This window comes from Molossus molossus, unplaced genomic scaffold (genome assembly GCF_014108415.1).
Source record: "Molossus molossus isolate mMolMol1 unplaced genomic scaffold, mMolMol1.p scaffold_m16_p_13, whole genome shotgun sequence".
In the NCBI taxonomy this organism is placed as follows: Eukaryota; Metazoa; Chordata; class Mammalia; order Chiroptera; family Molossidae; genus Molossus; species Molossus molossus.
In genome coordinates, this window is record NW_023425348.1 from 21847632 (window position 1) to 21868930 (window position 21299).

General features: G+C 35.0%; 1 protein-coding gene across 1 annotated transcript in view; it reads right to left on the reverse strand.

The window, feature by feature from the left end:
* The window catches only part of CNTN5 (contactin 5), a 900389-nt gene that overhangs the window by 127296 nt on the left and 751794 nt on the right, over positions 1-21299 (reverse strand). Inside the window, exons 15-16 of the mRNA XM_036258335.1 lie at positions 21022-21149; positions 18546-18721 (exon numbers count right to left, since the gene is read on the reverse strand). Of these exons, the coding sequence (XP_036114228.1) occupies positions 18546-18721; positions 21022-21149 (304 nt within the window). The remainder of the gene's footprint in view (positions 1-18545; positions 18722-21021; positions 21150-21299) is intronic.

A 21299-nucleotide genomic window follows, 5' to 3' on the forward strand; every position in this document is an offset into this window, starting at 1 on the left:
TTGATGACGCACTGAGGAATTCAGGATGGCCATATACCCAAACTGGTTCATTTAGCATTACAAGCACAAAGTCCTGAATAAAAATCATCCGTGATATCAGTCCACCGTCTTAGTTAAAATGAAGATTAGGCATTGTAAAGCAGTTCAAAACAAGAATATACAGGGCCAATTACAATTAAATTTTAGTATAATAAAATAAAAATACAAATGTTAAATTATACTTATTTCCTAGATGACAAAATTGGACACAGGAACAACACCGAATGAATGAACATGCCCTGTGTATCACATTAGTGTCCTCCTTTCCCACATAGATATACAGGACTAGAGGGTGTGATATTTAACATGTCAGTGGATGCCAGACTTAGGTGGTATGTTTGTGCCCTGATTCCTGTTCTTATCTAATCATATGTCCACTGACTCTCTTTTCCCTAGTAGAGAGGTTAATGGGCATTCCTTTATCTAAGCCTAACATAAGTGATCAAGGCAAAAGGGCTCTGCTATGAACTGAAAATTGTGTCCCTCCAAAATTCATATAGTGAAACCAGATCCCGAGTGTGATGTACAATATTTGGAGGGGTGTGCTGGGAGGTAATCAGAGCCAAAAGTCTCAGGGTATACAGAGGCCGGCCACCACCTGGCTGGAGCCTGTGGACCGGTGGGGCAGGTTCTCAGGGAGTCATCAGGGTGGAGCCCTTGGAGTTTACCAGGCTACCAAAAATTCACGTTTGGCTGGGGGTGGGGGGCTCAACACAGGAAAGATGGCAGCTGTCCCTCCTGTAGCCACACAACTCAGCTTCTTCCTGTATGACTCTGGTGCCTCCACCCCCGTCCCCCAAAGCAGCTGCCCCTTTGCCAGAACCCAAGGTGAGTGCTTGTGAGGGTTTGTGTACTGGCCCTTTAAGAAGGCATCTGGGCTCCAACAGCCCCCAGAAAGATGGAGTCTCCATGGATTTTCATAGCCAGATGTTCTTTGGGCTCTTCTTCCTGGCACTGGTGTTCCAGGTTGAGGAATTTGGTGTGGGCTGGGACTCCTGGCTCCTGAGGGGGGACCTCTGCAGCTGAGATATCCCTCCAGATTCTCAACTGCCACAGGTGGACACGAGGCCAGACCATTTTGCTCCTCCTACCAGTCTCCATGTGGTTTCTTCTTTATGTCCTTAGTTATAGGACTTCTGCTCAGCTAGTCTTCAGCTAATTACCCAGGTTGATTGTTCTATAAACAAAATTCGTTGCAATTTTGGTGTCATTGGAGAAGGTGGAGCAGCATCCACCCACTTTGCCATCTTGGCTGCAACTTCAAGAAGACTGTGGTGAGGGCTTGAGGAGCAGTCAGAGAATTGCTATTGGAGACTCGAGAAAAGGTGACCTGTTATGCAATGCGGGGAAGTTTGATAACACTGCCACCCGAGCTGATGTGAACAACACATTATACATAGTGAATAAATTACATTTGCCTAAGGGTATTTTTAGCAAGAAAATTGAAAGTGCCAATAGGTTTCTTTTAGCAGTGTATAATAAGTATAAATACAGAGAGATGAGGTGAAAAGAGAGAATGTAAAGGAAATATGAAGAAGCCAGAACTCTAGACTTAAAAACAAAAATACTTCTCATCTCCAGCCTCACCAAGTGGTCAAGGGCTAGTAACCTAAGAAATAGCCTTGGCAAACATCAAATCCAGGGTGCTACAAATAAAGTATGTCCCCAGGGTAAAGATCCCAAGTGTGCAGCCACTTACAATAAAGTATAAGAACCTCTGTTAACAACAGAACTTTAAGGGCATTTTCTTACAGCAACCAGGCCCTCAGTCCAGGTGGGGAAGAACCCAAAGAAAGTAAGGTAGGCTGAAAAAATCTTGAGGAGATCGTAATTGGAAGTTGGTGAAAGGGTTACCTGATTTATGAACCAGCAAAAATAAATAAATAAATAAATAAATAAATAAATAAATAAATAAATAAATAAATAAATAACAAAACCCTTATCTGTGGTGAGGTATAAGACAGAAAAGGTTCCTAATGAACTTATGAATATGGTTAAAAAAGATTTACTATAAGGAGAAAAAAAGTGTTGACTACTGACTTGCAGTTGTCTGGACTAGTATATGAGAGGAGTGACCCGAGCTAGAAAAGGACCTTGATTTTCAGGAAGAATTTAGAGAAGATACTTCCAACCCAGAACTTGCTGGGTTGAAATATAAACTATTTCTCATCTCATCTTCTTGAACTATAAAAGAACTAAAAAAAAAGGCCTTTGTATACCTGGATAAATATCACTGGAAAGCATTTTTAACTCTATTTTGATAGTGTGAGTATCGACCATATTTGCACCTAATTCTTGTAAAGATGATGTCGGTTCACTACTGTTTAAGGACAAAAGGCCCGAATGAAGTCACTTGTGCTAAGTCCACATCAGCAAACTTGGCCTTAATACTTATCCAATTGCAGATTCAGGTTCTCCCAAGAACGTCATCTTCCTGGACAGCACTGGCGAGCTAATTTGCCTCACAGCTCTCTTCCGTCTCCATAGACATGTTATTTAACCCTGAAACTCTTTTGCTCCTTTTGCCTATAATAATCTTTCATTGTGTATACTTCACAATGAAATAGAGCTCATTTCTATTTACTGGATGGTATGCTGCCCAATTCAAAAATCATTCAATAAGCTAATAAGATCTTTACATTTCAGCCAGTTAAAATTTTGTTATTTAGCTGTGGTATACCCAGTGCCTAGCAGAGTGTCTGGCACATAGAAGACTCTTCACATATATGAAAGAATATAGTATTTTTTTTTTTTGCCATGAAATAAGTGTGTTAAGAGACATTTTAAAAGTAAAAAATAACCAAGAAAGTGGAGACATTGTTAAGCCTAATGTTTTTGCAAATGAAATAATTTTATAAATAATTTCTAAATGTAAATTTGCCACAAATATCTGGCTATTTTTTCCTCAAAATTTAAAAATTGTAGGTATTTACATTTTATTTGCAATATTTTAGCAAGAGCAATCTTCAACAAGTAGCTGTATTATTTCAACTATGTGCTTTAAGGCCAAATAGTGTTCTTTTGTCAAGCCTAATTTGATAGTTACTAATGCTCAGAAACAAGTTTCTGAATGAAAAATTACCTTATTGCAATAAAGAAGGAAATTTGGGTCACAGCATCCATTTAAGCACTGTCTTTCAGTCATTAAGATTCTCATCAACATCAAAAACACCAAGACTTTAGAGAATTCAAACACATCAACGTCAAAAAAACTACTCAAACTACTGCTTAGAGTGTAGGCTACAACAGCAATCTTCCAATGAAGATTCAAAAGAAGATAGTTCAGTTAAAACAAAAGGTCATATTGAATAAATGTGTCAATCAAAAGCCAACTATAAATGTTCAAGGTCAAGGACTCTCAATCAAATTCAACTGTCATTTTGAAAGCGAGTCAAGACACTTTGCCACAGAAAACTCATTTGTATTTTTATGAAAGAATTCACCAATTACTTAGTGTATAAAAATCAGAGTTTACTCAGACTAAGATTGAAAATTATCTCTGATGATATTCAATTACCTCTCCTCACTCTTCTGTAACTATATAATGCAGCCCCGATACTTCAAAAACATATTTATAAAACTCTCCACAGCAGTACATCTTTGTATTGACACCAATAACCATATATACACATATATTTTTTCCTAAGCTTTCATATTGGTAAGATTTAAACTTTTCATTACTGTGAATCTTTTTTGTGTGTGTTTGCTGGTTACATAAAATAAGGAATATTGATCTCTTACCCAGAAAAAAAAAGACGTTCTACTTATAAGATTATTATTGCTTTTAAAGAGGAAATATTATTTAGTTGTATAGGAAACTTTTATCAATTATCTAGATATTATATATATATATATAAATATATTTTTAGTCATAGAGAAGAATTGATTTGAAATTATTTTTCCAGTTTGGAGCTCCTTTTGCATTAAAAATTTTCCAATTCTAAGGACATCATGAGACTTTTGAAATATCTTCCATGAATTAAGGAGGCATGCAATATTTAACAGAGAATAATGTGATTTTGAGGCTATCAATGATCCCATCTGAAAAAAATGGTTAGGATTCACTAAAAAATATTAAAATAATTTCACTGTTATTGGATGCTATATTTGGAAAGTTGCTTCGAATTCGGTCTTTGAACATAACAATTTAAAATCATAACCAAAGAACTTATATGCATCTATGCGTAACCCATGAATACAGATCCTGTCGCAGTGAAGGCCTGGGGGTGGCAAGAGTGGGGTGGAGGAGGTGACGGGGGAGAGAAGTAGGGGACATCTGTAATACTTTCAACAGTAAAGATACATTTAAAAAATAAAATCATAGAACTTTAGAATTAGTTAGGGACATTAGGAGTCACCTACTCTAACTTCTTCACTTTGAGAATTAAGGCTCAGGTAAAATGATCATTGAAAATCATACAGCTAAGTAGGGACAAAGCGGGGCCCACACCAAAAACTTTCTATCTCCTCCCCACCCAAGCTATTAATTTTTTATTATATAATGATGTCACCCAGTAATATATTTTGATATTATATCATTTCCTGAAAAAAAAAATCTTACTGTATCTATTTAAATTACAAATAATTTTATTCTTTTACCCTGCAATCTAGCCCAGAGAAATGAATTGTTGATACACATGGATGCAGATATTAAAAAATATTTTCTTAACATTTTCCATAAATCTCTCAAAACAGGAAATTAATAGTTTTTTAAAATATCTTTAAAATTTATTTATTTTTTTTTATTTTTGTTACAGATGTTTCTCCTTTTTCCCTCATTGATACCCTCCTCTCCCTCCCTCCCCACCCTGTCCCCAGCTTTGTTGTCCATGTCCACTGGTTATGCATACATGCATGTAAGTTCTGTGGTTTATCTCTTCCCCCACCCCCTCTTCTAGGGATTGTCAGTCTGTACCCTACTTCCATGTCTCTGGGACTATCCTGTTCCTCAGACTGTTATGTTCATTATATTCCACAAATAAGTGAGATCATATGATACTTGTCTTTCTCTGCTTGGATAATACTTTCCAGGTCCCTCCATGTCGTCTCAAAGGATAAGAAGTCTTTCTTTCTTATAGCTGTGTAGTGGTACTCCATTGTGTATATGTACCACAGCTTTTTATCCATTCGTCTACTGATGGACATTTGGGCTGTTTCTAAGTTAATAGTTTTAATAGGTAAATGACTTAATAGAGTTATAATCATACCATGGACTATTATGTGCCCATTGAAAAGAATAAATTAAAGATATATCAGATAACATTAAAGCATTTTCAAGATTATTGAATGAGAGTAATGAGATGCAGAAGAATGCAAAATAGGTTTCAATTAAAAAAAAATGATAATGGAGGGTGGGAGGGGTGGGAAGAGATAAATCAAAGAATTTATATGCTTATATGCACAACCAATTGACACAGACACTAGCTGGGGAAGGCAGGAGGGGGCTGGGAATGGGAAGGAGGGGGTCAATGGGAAAAAGGGGATATCTATAATACTTTCACAAAAAAATTAAATTTAATTTAGCCCTGGCCAGTTTGGCTCAGCGGTTAGAGCATCGACCTGCGGTCCGGAGAGACCCGGGTTCGGTTCCCGCTAAGGGCATGTACCTCGGTTGCAGTTTGTCCCCGGCCCTGGTTGGTCGTGCGGGTGGCAGCCACTCGATGTGTCCCTTCACGTGGATGTTTCTCTCTCTCTCTCCCTTCCTCTCTCTCCCTCCCACTCTATCTGTACAAAAAAAAAAAAAAAAAAAAGGAAAAATATCCTCGGGTAAGGATAAAAAAAAAAAATTAATTTAATTTAAAAAATAATGACAGAAATATCCTTGTAAATATATAATCTCCCTAGGATTATAGTAGAACAGAGAAAATATAGAAGGACATACATTAGGATATTAACTAGCTTAACAAGATGTGATAAATGCTGTTATAAGAGGATAAAAGTAGAAGAAAGTCATCCTAATAAAAGCAGCATGCATAATACTTTATACTTGAGTAACACATGTCTCTGTGTGCTTGACAAGATCCCTGAAAATATGATTACAAAGATTAATGGTAATTATTTTTAGGTACTGTGATTCCAAGGGATTTTCTTTCTTTTCTTTCTAGTTTTAGCATGCTCCAGTAATCTACAATAAGCTTGTATTATTTATATAAATAAAAAAAATTACCTCCACTTTGGTGAAAAAATGAAAAGCTGACTTTGATTTAGAGCTCAAAAATATAGTTACCATGGAGAAACACCAAGATAAGTGTTTTATCATCAACTGCATATATTAAAAACTAATCAGCTTGTGTGGCAAAAAGAACTTATAAATTCATTTGGGTAGGGAATATTCAGTATATTTCATGTTTGTTTTAGATAGATCCAGAATCTCTTTTCATCAGTTCATTAATAAATATGTCTGTTTATGTTCCTATCAAAATATAACTGTACAGTTATTTTCTCTCAACAAGATAATGTCTCAATACAATAGCGCATCACTTTATATAGTTGTTTAAAGGACTGTTTAGATAAAGAGTTCCAGAAAAGAAAGATCATGCCTTACTCAGCCATACATTCTTTGTCCTGATAAAGTACTATACATTACAGGTGAGTATTAACTATTTGGAAAATGATGTATTAAAATTTTTCCTGATATTGATACATTACTTTTTTGGTGTGGTAATTTAGCACAGGGGCAAGGAAATGAGAAAGTGACTATATATAACAATATAGAATTCTACTTCTTTATATAATAATTAACTGAACAAATATTTTATTTAGCCAACAATCTGCAAGGATGATGCCAGGTGCTAACAATGGTTAACAAGATAGGTGTGATTTCTGTCCTCAAAAATACATAAAGTAAGAAAGGAATACATGTAGAAGAAAGTAGAAATTTTAATTTTAGCCCATTTTCCTTAACTGCATTGTATTCTTAGAAGCCCTTCTAGAATAATAAATAGCCTTTTAAAAAAAAAAAAATCACATACTGGTTCTCAGGGAATTATCTTGATGACCCTGAATATTGAATCTTAACATTGTAAAAGTAAATTTCTTTTTTTATATACTCCACAGAAAGCTTCAAGCTACATGTAAATTTATGTAAAACACATATACTTATGCGAAGCAACATGTAATTTATCCCTGGATTTAATTTGGAAAACTCTGGCAGCTTTACTTTTGTTAGGAATATGTAACTTGCTATAATTGGAACCAAGCATAATCATGGTCATTTACTTAATTTTAATAGGTGATATGAGAAGATTTCTTTAAAATAGAATTACTATAATAGATGAGGTTTGCTTTAACTATAAGATCACCATTTGTTATTGAGATTTGATAGACAAAACCTCAGTATCTTTATGTTTTGCTCATGCTCAGTCTCTACCTAGATTGTATTTACCTCTTCTGCTTTTTCTGCCTGCTTTCCTGCAATATTCTTCATTCCCCTTCAAGAATAGCTCAAGTATTATTTGGTTTAAGAAGTATGTTCTGCATCACAGGATGGATGATGCGCAACGTGGGCTGAGTTCCCTAAACCCACTTCTTCCACTGCTCTCGCCACATATCAGTTTATAAGTCTGTTCCTCTGTAAGACGAGGCTCCTCAAAGGTGGCTTTCTATCAAGTTGTATTCCCTTTACCATTACTACAGAATCCTCAGTTCCCGGACAGCTGCCTAGCTTATAGGTGCTCAATAAGTCTTTGTGGAGCTGTGATATATTCAGAATTCATCTATTTCACACTGATAAATACTCTAAAGAGACATTACCTATTCATTTAAAAAATGGTGTCATGCTTTCCAAATTCTCTAACTTGATCTTTTCTACTTCCCTTATATAAGGTATATCAAATGAAGAAAGAAAGTGAATAATAATAGCCCAGTAGCTATTTCTAAAATTTCCTCTTCCTCCTTTTCCAGGAGAGAAAACATCTTTGAGAGGCTACCTACTGAGTTATTAATTCTGGATGCCTAAAGTCGCTTTTATATTATAATGTGATAAAAATAGTTCATGAAAGAAACTAGAGGGTTTTGAAAAGCTAAAGTGAAAGACATCATAACACTTAGGCACTCTTTAGAATTTAATACAAAACAGATGCAGAAAGAGAAATTGCAAAATAAAGGTAGAATTTCAAAGATATTTTGAGAATAATGGCCTATCAAAAACCTTGCTCCTTGAAAATTACTTTGGGAAATAACATAGGAGTCAGTCTAAAACACAATACTTACATAGCAATAGTATTTCAAAGTGTAAAACTGAACCATGTTTGCTTATAGAAATCTTAAACCTTATGTGGTATTAGAGAATAAGGACAGCCTTTTATTTACTGAGCCTTTCCTTCAAAAACCAGGGAGAAATCTTTTTTTATATATTATTCCTACAAGGTAAAAAAATTCTAGTGTTAAGGGTCTTATTATACCATGCATTTCATCACTCTGCAGGCTAAATTATATCCCCTGGATACATAGATATATATGTAGGGCATTCTTTTTAAAAATAATTAAAAACGAATAAAACATAGCATTGTTTCAACATGATAACTAGAATCCATTTCATATATTTTTCTTTTATTAAAAACTCCTATGATTACTATTTCCAGAGAAAATTATTACCATTAGCACAATTTCAAAAATATTTAAATTTCATGTAAAGCAAAATGAATAACCCTCCTGATCACTGACATTCTCTGTCATTAAAACAAGTGTTAAAAACTTTCCTTGCTTAACAATAAAGTAAAATAATATGCTAGCCAACATTTGTTTCTAAGTGGCCTACTCTAAATGGCTAGTTTTTAGTTCTTATACTCTTACTTTCACGTATTCCTTTAACAACTCTACAAATATTTATTTGGTCTTTAATGTACACCAAATACTGTGCTGAGTTCAGAAAAACAAGCATGTTTCTAATCTCTGGAAATGTAAAGGTAGAAGGGAGAGGACCTGGCAGTATTCATGGTAGAGTCTGACATTGCCCTGGGAAAGAGACGGGACCCGGGTAAAGGAACCACCGGTGGCTGAGGGTGAGGAAAGGGGCAGAATATGAAACCTTACCTACCAGCTATCTAACTAGAAAACTGAATTTTGTGGCCCAAAATTCAAGTGGAACCAACAAGCTATAACATACTCAGTAAGAATAGATACAGTCTTCAATGTCTCAAACGTGGAAACTGAATATTTCCTTCAGGAGAGCGATGGAGACCTTTATAGTCCACATTTTTACCTGGTGTTCAGGGTAAAAGCAATGTAACACTGCACCTCATGTCCATTTTGAGGGATTTTCCCAAAAGATTAAAAAGGAAAGTTGATAACAAGGTGTTCACACACTGTAAAATGAAACAATTGTAGAGCTTTAAATAATGGGAAACACCCACAGAACATCTGAAGAGGCAAGTGGTGTAGGGTATTTTGTGATGTTTTTCAACTTTCTCAGTAACTTTTATGGGAGGATTCAAAGACTATTTGTTGATTTGATGTTACAGAACATATTATTTAATGTTTTAATAATGATCAAGTCAGCAAGGTACAAATAGGTTATACTGTCCAGACTGCAGAGAAGAAAAGATCTCTTTATGTCTCCAATTTTTAAAATGGCGCGGTGAAGAGTTACAGCTAGTTTTAGGTCTTTATATCTTTGCTTTGAAACATCAAACCAGATTTGGAATATCATTCGTTTCGGTGAAGTTATAGGCTCAGAGAAGCTGAAGCAATAAGGATGGCTGGGTAGTGAATGCATCTGTCTGTGTTGCTCAGCACCTCAGCGGTGAGACAAGACCTTCACCCATTTCCCTTCCGAGGGCTCAGTTTCTTCATTTATATATAATTTTCCTGACTCACAATGTTGTTATGGAAATCAAATAAAATAGTACATATGAGAAGAAAAGGGCATGAGTTCTCTTCGTGATGTAAAATTCTATTTGGATATTTAACCTAGGTCTTAATAGAATAATGAAACTTCCAAATTTATTCTGAGGTGGTTAACTAAATGCTGAAGGGTCTGATTTGTAGGGTTGGCAAAGGGAAAAGAGATTGCTCATAATAGTTAAGTTTATAAATATTAGAAAAAATGAAGTTGTATAATGTAAATGTAACCACATAATCATAGTACAAACTTTACAGGTGTGAGTGATTTTTGATGAATATACGAAAATCTTACCAGCAATCAGAATAATTGGTCTAAAAATTCTATAATGGATGAAGGATATTTATTTATATTGCTCACAAGATGATATAATTTAATGTTAAACTTACTGAGAAAGTAGTAAATTTAAAATGTTACGTTCCTAACTAGTTCTACACATGCTCTAGGTTTGATCAAATATATTGAGAGCTCTAGGCAATTCCTAGAGAGGTATTCAGCTGAGAGCAGTCAGCCACCAAGACTCTTAGTGGCTTGGGAAGGGGGAATGCCTCAGTTTTAAAGGGGAATCTGGGTAACACACTGTGGCATCTACTACAATGGGCTATGGTGTCCCCAGTTAAAACTGACATAATTAGTTATCCTTCCTAACTTAATTCATTTGAATGGGCCCATGAATCAATATGAATAATGAAAGGGAGAAGAGTACAAGAGAATAAGATGGAGATAGAGGTATTTAAACAATGTATCAAGATTTGAATAGAGGCTTCTTAAGAAATAAACAAAAGTAAATGCGGATTGTGGGTAAATGCGGATTGTGGGTAAAATTGCAATATTGAAAAAAGATGAGTATTGGGCTCTGAAAATAATTTAGATACTCATTTTAGTAACTTGAACATTTAATAGAAGTTGAAAGTTACAATTTTATAAAGAGTGGGTTTAACATTATGCATCTATTTATTTATTCTAAATTGTTTAGTACATATGTAATTTATAAAAATTTGTGGTTGTATAAAATAAGTCTGTCAGGTTGGGAACAGGAAGTAGTGCAGGATAACTAATAGAAATTTAGAGTAATACTGAATAAATACAATGGAAATTCTGAACTGAAATTCATAATATTTGGAGTGTTATTTTGCATATAAATATTTATTAGAAGTTTGTTATACATATTAGAAAGACCAAGAAGTCTAAGTAAGCATTGCACTATTGAAAATGACTGAGTTAGGCGAGAATTTGGTTTAATAAACCTCACTGAAGTAAATCCGATAGACTTCACGATCAAGGTTAAAAACAATAACAACTGTTGCAAAAACCTACTGGGACCTACCACTGGTCATATTTCCAAAGAAACAGGCAGTTCATTCCAAATTAAATTCATCCTTCAGTTTGATTAAAAACAACGAATATGAAGAGAATGTGGTATTATAGAAATCCAGTCTGAGTTAATAGATATATGGAATGGAAATACAATTTCTGAGAAAAACAAGACTTCCGAAAGGAAATAATATAGAGTCCTAGACATATAATCACTTCTTAATCTCTAGAGTTTACAATCTAAGGAAACAAATTCTGCTGAGAGTTAAGGAGTGTTTTCTAGTCCTCACCCTCTACTTTTCCCAATCCAATAACCTGAAATATTCGGTTAGCTCTGATAATCTCTGGGAAGTATGATACTTTTCTCCCTTCAGAGATCACAGAACCCAAGCTACACTAACATTGTCTTTCTTTATTAAGAAGCTTTATTTTCCTTATAAATAAATAAATGAATAAATAAATAAACCATCCAACCAACCAGCCTATAGTTTTGCACTACAAAACATTTCATATAACTTGTAGCTTTTGTATCACCCATAATGCTATGGAAATATATTATAAAGATAAAAATCTATAAAAAATGGGCTTCTAAATAAATAAAGAAGCTTTGTATCCCTCCCTTAGTAAGTACCACATCCAGAAGATTTGTTTTGGTGGATCATATTTAAATAAACAATTTGAGGCCTGTGTGACTTGGATGTGTGATAACTTTGTAGGCATTACTTAATTTTACTACGTTGATGAACTACAAAAAGTGAAGAGAAGACTTCAAATTTTGCTTTTTGAGACCATCTGCCAATTAGAGTAAAAATGGAGGTGGATAATCAACTTGGTGTTACCATCCAGTTGTGATCCTGAAGGTATTGTGGTCCACAGAGTACTCAGATGACACTCCAAGAAATTAAGGAAGGGTCTGCCAATCAGACTGTCTCAGAGGTCATCTAAGGCAGTCACCTTTCATTCAGGACCAAACTGTGCTAAAGTGAAGATCTAACTTTGTGTAAAAAAGCAAAGAAATAAACTACTTTATAGTAACACGTGTAACAGAATTTTATGCAGTATGTAATTATATTAAAACCTTTGAAATAATGCAGTAGTTGACCAAACAGAAAATCCTTTATTATCCAGTTTCATTTTCTTTTTCTAATCAACAAACATTGGCTGGCTAGTCGGTGGACCTTCACAACCCAAAGCGATCAAACAGAAAATGGCATATTAGCCTCTGTTTTTAGGGACCCCACAGTTTAGCTTATTTTATTAACATATAAATGTTATGGAATCACAAATTTTAAAGGCATAATCATATGATTACATGAAACATACACATGCTAAAAAGATGGGCATTTGTTTTTGCTATGGGACATACCACTGCTTTGAGAAGACAGTGGGTACGAACACATTCTCTAACACAGACAAGCCAGGAAATAGGTGTGGCGGAATTCCTGGGATGAGCTGAAAACTCTAAGGCCTTGAGGGTAACCTTTCATTTTTTTTTTTTTTTTTTTAGTCCCCAAGCCTTAGTTGGTCCTTACTCTTTTATTTGGTCCTATTAAAATGACAAAAGTGACTTCTGTTAAGTTAGGTGAAAGACTGGGAGACAATTGTTATAAAGCAAATATGTGGCAGTCACCACATTACAGCAGAGAACAGAAAGCTGGTCAGTTACCACTTGTCGGGATTCTGAGCAAGACAAGGGTCAAGGAGGCACAGAACCAAGTGATGAGGAAGGACTAGTGCTTTGCCCATGAGGCAGAGGGCAGAGCTCAGAGTCCAGGAGGCCACGTTACTTGAAAGTATGAATGTAACTAGTGAGTAGAATGAGCCAAAGCAAACAGGTGCCTTTGTTAGAGCTAATGATGGCCTGCCTTTTGATGTATTTCCTGACTAGTTACGAAGTACCTCCAAGAGTCACATCTGCTACCATGATGAGGAAGAGGATTGAGCAGATGCTCAAGAGGTCCTCAGAGCTTTGAGCCTTATTATACCCTGATAGTGTATAATAATAATTTTATTCATTTAAAAAACATTAACTGTTATCTACCAGGAAGGAGAAGGGTGCCAGTTGAACATTTACTGTCTTTTATTGTGAGACTTTTACTTCTTAGGAAATAGATGTTAATTCCTAATAAGGTAAAGTAGGAGAAATAGAAGGAACCATAATACAAGGACTGATATAGGCTAGAACTTCTTCAGCTAAAGTAAAATCCTTAAGGTATTAAGGAGTTTACATTCTGGCCCCATTTTATTTACCCAATACTGCACAAGAACCATGGATATGAATCAGCCATGTTCCTCCATGATTCCTATGCTTGATATAAAGAGTATCACAATTACTTCTACTTTCCCACTTTCAGACATTCAGATCTGGTTGGCAATGGAACAGACTTCCTCAGAGAGTTCCCCATCACTAAAAGGATCACAGCAGACACTCATGATACTGATGGAGAATCCATATAATATATCAACTTAGAACAAGCTCAATAATCTCCAAGATCCCTCCCATCCTGAGATACAGTATCTTTATCCATCTCAGATTGGTCCTCTCTTTCTTCTTTTCCTATCCTAATGCTACCCATCCTCTGTGGTCTTGGTCAAGTAGCACCTTTTTCCAGAAATATTACTTCATATGATGGCAATAAGGAATTGATGAGCCATTGTATGCATATTTTTTAACTGAGTACTTGGCATACAGTAGGAGCTCAATTAATTTCTTTTCTTTTCTTTTTTTTTGTTTTCCTCCACAATGCTAATAATTCCCATTCATCTCTTTTCTGGCCTCCAACACTATTTGGCTGTATTAAAAAATTAGTAATTGTTGTTTATGTTCATGTTTTTCTGGAATTATTAATTTTCTAGGCAATCTTTAAATTTATTAAAGACTAGACACAAATCTTCTTTCTATTTTTGTTTCCCACAGTTTATAGACAAGGGCTGAACACCTAACAGTCAGTAAATATAGAGAGGGTAAAAAGGAGAATAAACATAATGCAGCTTAAAAATCACATTGTATTAATCCTGTTAACCCAGCTTAATATTTGTTGGGCTAGAAAAGTCTTATGCTTCAGTTTCCTCATTAAAATTTGGAGTCAAATATCCCTACTCTATCTTCCTAAATGTATTGTTCTAACTAGAGATTTGAATAAATATGAAGGGCCATCTAAATAATGCACTTTGATTTGTTTGCCCACTTCATTGCAACTTATCATGTTTGGAGAGCTCACAATTGAAAGAGCAGTTCTTTAGTTGACCATCTCAAAGACAAACATTTGACTTCCTTTCTCTGCCAAAAAAAGCAAAGCAAAACAAAACAAAACAAAAAACAGATTCCAGGCTTCCACAATATTATGGGTAACTGTTCTTTATGCATTACAAGAATTAAAACTAGCCTACATCTCAAACAAATAATTTTACGTGTCTTGAAAATAAGGAATCACTCACCATTCCTCCACTAAGACTGTGGCTTTGGGGTCAATGGCATCTTCAGATATCCTGAGACAATCCAAAGTTCTTACAGACCTCTGACCACCATAAACATTGTGTCAAAACACAATCATAAATGCCTTATTTGATAAAAGGATGGTTATTTAGGGCCAAAGCTCATGAGGTCGACTTCCTCATTGTAGTCTCTGTGTAACCAGTCAAGAATGGACGTTCAATCCCTGTTCCACACAGGTGTCAGACTTACTTTTTAAAAAACAAATCTGAATCATATTGCTCCCTGCGAAAGACAAAATACAACCCCAAATCCATGGCTCAGAAATTGCTGCTTTTACTTTTTAATGAGACCTCTGCTGCTTCCCTTTACATTTATTCAACAAATACTGACTTACTGTCTTCCGTATGCTCTTACTGTGCTGGGAGGGCCACTGCTTCCTTACTGTCCTGAAACAGGCTCTAAATTCTCTGCCTTTCTATTTTCACTTAGCCTGCGCACTCTGCCTGAAATGCATTTCTTTTCTTAGCCACCTGGCAAAATCCTGCCCATCCAGGCCCAGATCAAATATTCACTCCTGCCAGCCAGATGCAGGGTCCTCTGTTGATAGCACTGTTAGAGCAGATCACCAGCCTATCCTGCTGTCTTTTGCCTTAAATTGTGCTTTTTTAGGGGCGAAGGACCATGCCTTTTACTTTAGATCCCCATAGCCCTTAGCTTATAAAACTGAGTTGAAATCAAAATATAATTTGTCACATTCAGTTAATTCATATCATTGCCAAAAAAAATTTTTTTTAAAAAGTGATTTTGGTAAATTGAATCAAACGTTGATGGACTAAAACATTGCTTAGATCCTTTTCATAGTGGCTTCATGAATGGATTCATTCCAAATCAGTCCTATTGCTGGATTGGTAAAACATGGCCAAAGTAAAAAGGGCAAGAGAAAAAGAAGCATTTTCATGATAAGTGTTTCCATTTAAATCGCAAAGCAAAGGTATTATTTTTTTAACCTGATGTGATTATATGTTTATTCACTCTCTTAAAATGCAGTCCAAAAGCACTATTTTATTTGTCCAGCGCTTTATCCACACACCAATGGCGGTGTATTAAAAATATCAGTATAACTAGTGGAAGGGTAGAGAACATCATTAAGCTATATTTTGACATTTCCAAGATGCTAAATCTCAATACCATTAGTATCTTTTTTTTTTTTTTTTTTTGGTCAGAGCTTTGGTTGATTCATTTGATACTCTGCAGTGTTAATATGGGTAAAGAGTATATCCTCCTTTCTCTTCTGCCTAACCCTCATGCAATCACCCACTGGTGGGTTAGGTCTCGGGACAGTTAATCTAGAGATGGCTCCTGTCAAAGGCACACTCTTCCTGCGTATGTCCCTGAATTCGGTTTGGTTTTCTTACTCTGCTGGTTCAGCACAGACCTCCTCCACACCCGTGGTCTCTTCAGTGGCTCTGCTTTGAAATTCAACCACCACCCCACTTGTCTTCTGCACCATGTCCTGCCCTTCTTATTCCTAGAGTCTTCAACTGGCCCCTCAAACAGAAGGTATACAAAAACCCAGAGACCTTCCCAAGTCTCCCTTCTATATAACACATTCATTCCTTCTCCTAAAAGATAAAATTTCTCAGACATATCACTTCACAAGGAGAAAGGCAGTAGGGAGATGGAATGCTTTCCCCTTTTACTCTCTGCCTTTTCAATGGCATACAATGGATTTCTCTCCAGGGTATGTCCTTAAAGCCATCCAGGACCCAATCAGTGTTTGAGAAAATTGGCAAGAATGGGATAGACAATTTCTTTTACATCTTGAAGTTTTGAAGCTTCCAATTTTTACAGCACATATATACATACTTCTATTAATAAATCTAAATACACTAAAGATGGTAATTCCTACATTACCCTAATCCTAAATTATTTTTCTCACTTCTCAATATGATAATTAGCTTTGATTTTCTATTCTGTAGTTTATTATCACTGTCCACAATCCAGAGCCTAATTTTAACATGGCTTGAAACAATACGGACTAACAGGGAGTAAGAAGTACATTTTGTCCTTCTCAAGGGCAAGAATAACATATATGTAGAGAGGAATATAGCCAGTACTACTAATGGCCAACTTTATGAAAGGGATTAAAATTATTTATTGACACAAGTGAATGACATCAAACTAAAGTGTCTAAGAGAAAAAAACAATTCATATAATTTGATCAGGATCATTAATTTCTCTATTGGTATTTTAAAATAAAGAGAGGGCTCACTAATAGAAAGAAAAATCAATATTCATTTTAGACATATTTTTACTTTATATATCTAATCACTTAAAATGAAGGTTTACAGATAATCCTGAGATGATATATTTTTGATGGTAAATGTTTTGTTCTCCAATGTAATATTTTTTGTATCACATTTTTTTCTGGTTCTGTTTTGTAACATTCATGGTATAATTTTTTTTTTTCATAACCTTGAAGGAATTATCAACTCAAAGTAAAGGAAAAAGGGGAATTTATAAATTAGAAAAATATGACTTTAACTTAATATGATCCAAATATTTTTCATATCACATAACCATTCATAATTAAAATTAATTTATTTAATGAGATATGAACAATGAAGTTGATCATTGTTTCTTATGTATATAGTCTCTCCCATTCATTGTTAAGTAAACCAGGATAAAAGGAATACTTTGGAAGAAACTGTTTAATTTTTGTTACATTGGCAGATGTAACAGCTCACATTTTACTCTTCTAGCATGAATTTATTAAATTCTAGAGTGATAAAGGATCTTAGAAATGATACAACTTGTTCATTTTACTTCTCTAAGAGATTAGTGCCCAGGTAGGTCAAGTAGTTGACTGGCTTTCTACTACACAGCTGATTAGAGACTGAACTGGAAATTGATCCAGAAAATTCCTGATTTTGGTCCAGGTCTTTTTCATTGTGTCACATTACCTTTATAATAAAATTCAATCCAAACTGAGTTTTATATGTTTGGGCTCATTATAGATGCGGTTTTCCGTGCTTCTCAAAGTGTTTGGAGAAAAATAAACTGATGTTAATAAGCATGTGACAGCATTTCGAATTGAATTTTTAGGCATCAGTTGCATTTGGATCCATTTCTTTAGCAAATATAGATGAGATATTGCAGCCAAAATCTCTCTCTGCCACCCTAATTCCATCTGTCTTTCTCTCTCTCTCTCCCTCTGTCATGTTACTCTTTTATGTCTTAAATAAGACTGGGAGAAGGAGGCTTTTTATTTTATTTATTTTTTCCACTTCTCTATTGAGTTTAGACACTGTGATGGTTCAATAGGATTTTGTTCAAAAGCTATCCCACTCCATTTAGTTGATTGCCATGTAGATATGTAAAATAAAAGAAAACATTACAAAGAAAATATTTGGTGGACAAGAAATGAGTGTATGATGTTTATCTAAGGCCAATGTGCCTTTATGACTATGGGCTGCATGCTCAGCTCTATAGTCTGTGAGAAATTTAAAAATCTCCCCTAATTACCATTCCTTGGGGAGTAGTACAGGCACGTTATTTCATTCATTCATTGTGTCATAATTACTCTTAAGAATGCTTTAAATAACACTAGACACTTTATGTAGTAACGTAACTTTTTGAGAAGTAATGTAAAAATACTGACAATAATAATTGCGTAAATAAAAGTGGCAAAGAAACCAGACATGCATACTATAGTATTACCAATTTCTTACTGGGAGTTTAAAAATAATTATTACTATTATTTTAACTAATATAAAAGAATGAAAGAACGTAATTGTTTGAATAAAATGTTTTCTTCCTTTTGTTTCCATAGCACTTCATGCATAAGAAATTTTTTACATTTGAACCTAAATTTCTAAAATTATCATTACTCAAATAATAAAAGTATTAACTTACGGCCCTGATGCTTTCAAAATGTCCACCTTCTTTCTCGAAATCGATGGGCTGTCCTTTCAGTGTCCAGTAGAAGGTGACATCCAAACTAGCATCATGAACTGCTTTGCAATTAAGAACAATGCTCTCTCCCACTGTTAACTCTGTTCTTTTAGGAGTAAGTTCTATTCTTGTAGGTTCTATAGAAAAAAATGCATTTATTAATATAACATTTAGTATTTCCCTGTATTCTATATTTTAAATGGTAGAGAAAAACTCAAACAAGGAATCTATGTAATAAGTTATTCCAGATACACTTCCTTCTGAGTCTTTCTTTTTTTCTTTGCTTAATCTGTTCACCCTTCTCACCCAGCCTCTAACCGTCCCCTCCACCCCACCTCTGACAGCTGTCAGTCTGTTCTCTGTATCCATGAGTTCGTCTCCACTTTGTTAGTTTATTTTGTTCCTTAGATTCCACATATGAATGAAATCATGTGGTACTTGACTTTCTCTGACTGCCTTATTAATGGACGTGGAGAGTATTGTGCTGAATGAGATTCAGTTAAATGGTTTTTTAAAATATCCTCACCAAGGACATTTTCCACTTATTTTCATAGAGAGAGGGAGAGAGAGGGACAGAGAGAGAGAGAGAGAGAGAGAGAGATGTGAGAGAGACACATTGACTGGTTGCCTCTCACACAACCCTGACTAGGGCCAGGGACTGAACCTCAACCGAGGAATGTGCCCTTGATCAAAATTGAACCTACAACTGTTTGGTCCAAGGGCCGACAGTCCAACTACTGAGCCAAGCAGGCCAGGGCAAGTTTCAGTTAAATTAAGAAAAATACATACACTCTTACAGGGTTTACTAAACTTTAGAGCAACTCTGAACCAATAAAGGCACAAAGGTTAATACAAGCAGTACATCTAAGGGTTATTTAAGATAGTGATCAACTTTGTAAGATATAAATGTCTAATCACTGTGTTGGACACCTAAAACTGTGAATTATAATTGAAAAATAGAAATATTATTTGAAAAATGATGACCAAATAGCTACGCTATGATTTGTTATTTTGAATGAAGTAGGGATGTGATGGAGATAGGATTTTGATTTTGTCTTTTTTTCTAAGTGGGTTCTTGATTGTAGATACCTTAAGAATTCTGACACAAATGACTAAAAATTAGCCCAATTTTTCTTTTCTAGCTCTATTGTCGACAATAGCATAATCTGATGAAGCAGCATTGGTAACCATGGGTGCTTAAAATCCTTTAATATGCAACATCCTTCTGAGTAGTCACTGGGAAGAAAGTGCTCCACCAGGAAAGAAATGCCACTGAAAACGTTAACTTTCTAGTAGCCAGGTATTCCGTGTGGCAGTCTAGGTTCCGGCTTCATCAGCGAAGACAGTCACACCATAGTGTAGTTTAAACTTTGTAAGAATTAGAATATTCTGAGTAAGTAAATATTCCATTTAACGAGTGATGAACAGAAAAGTTTTTTGTTGTTATATATATATATATATATTTAAAAAAAGCCTCTGGATCCAGCGTTGCCTCCTTGTTTAGCACACAGGAGGGACCAGGCACAGACTGGAAACAGAAACGGAGTTTGAGCCCTGTAGTTTCTGCTATACATGAAGACATCTTTTCAATGATGTCCTTTCGGTTAGTGTTTGCCTCTACTCTAAAATATCACAGTGCTATTTTACTCTTCTATTTCTAAATAAAGAGACAAACTAACATTTACATTTCTTATGGCCAAAATATAACTCACTATAAACTACATGCACAAATGGAACAATTAATTAGGTATATAGTTCAATTGTGAAAAATATTCCTGTGCCAATCAAAGAGACTGCCTAAGACAGGAGATTTTCTTAGTGTTAAGCAGTGACATGTGGTCTCAAAGGTTCTAGGCTTGATATGTAGTTCACTTTAAAAATAGAAACCTAACAAAAATATTTAAACAGCAATATTCGAAATATTGAAAAATGACATCATATCAAAAACCCCAACTGACGCAAACATCCAAGAGCAGCCCTGGTATGTCAGTTTCTCTGATACACATCCCAACACATCACATTCATGTCCTCCTTCTCTGCCTTTCTACCCCAAATCCTCTGTAGAAGTGGCAATAAGGGAACATTACTAATTAATGCTAAAATTAATCTTGGTAGAGAAAATATGTTTTTATACTGTTAGCACACTTTTAAATTTTGAGACATCAATGAAAACTCCCCAAAGCTGTCTTCATTCTCTCACATATTATGTTCAAAGAAAAATATTTAAATTTCTACCAACAAGGCATTCCATTTTTTTATGGTCCCCTGAATAACAGAAAGGGACAATGTGCTCTTAGTTGTATTTTTACAATGTTTTTGATCAACAGGAGCATGCACACGCATACGTGCAAATACATATACATGCATATTATATTTGTTCACTTTCTGATAAGGCCATGGAATTATGCTTATAAAATATATTGCCATATTTTCTTACCTTTTACAAATACTGAAGCTATAATTTCAGCAGAACCAAACACATTTTCCCCTCGGCAAACATACTTCCCCTCATCTGATTTAGAAGCATTTAGGATCTTCAGGTTCCCGTCAGGAAGAATAGCTATTCTGAAATTATTAAAAAAGGATTTTTTTTCCTCTTGTTTTACTGAAAATCAGTTTAGTAAGAAACTCTGATGAAATCTGGAACCACTTCCAAGGTAACAACATATAAGATAAAGGATCGCTGGGAAAATACGCAGTGATATTAGAAATGTT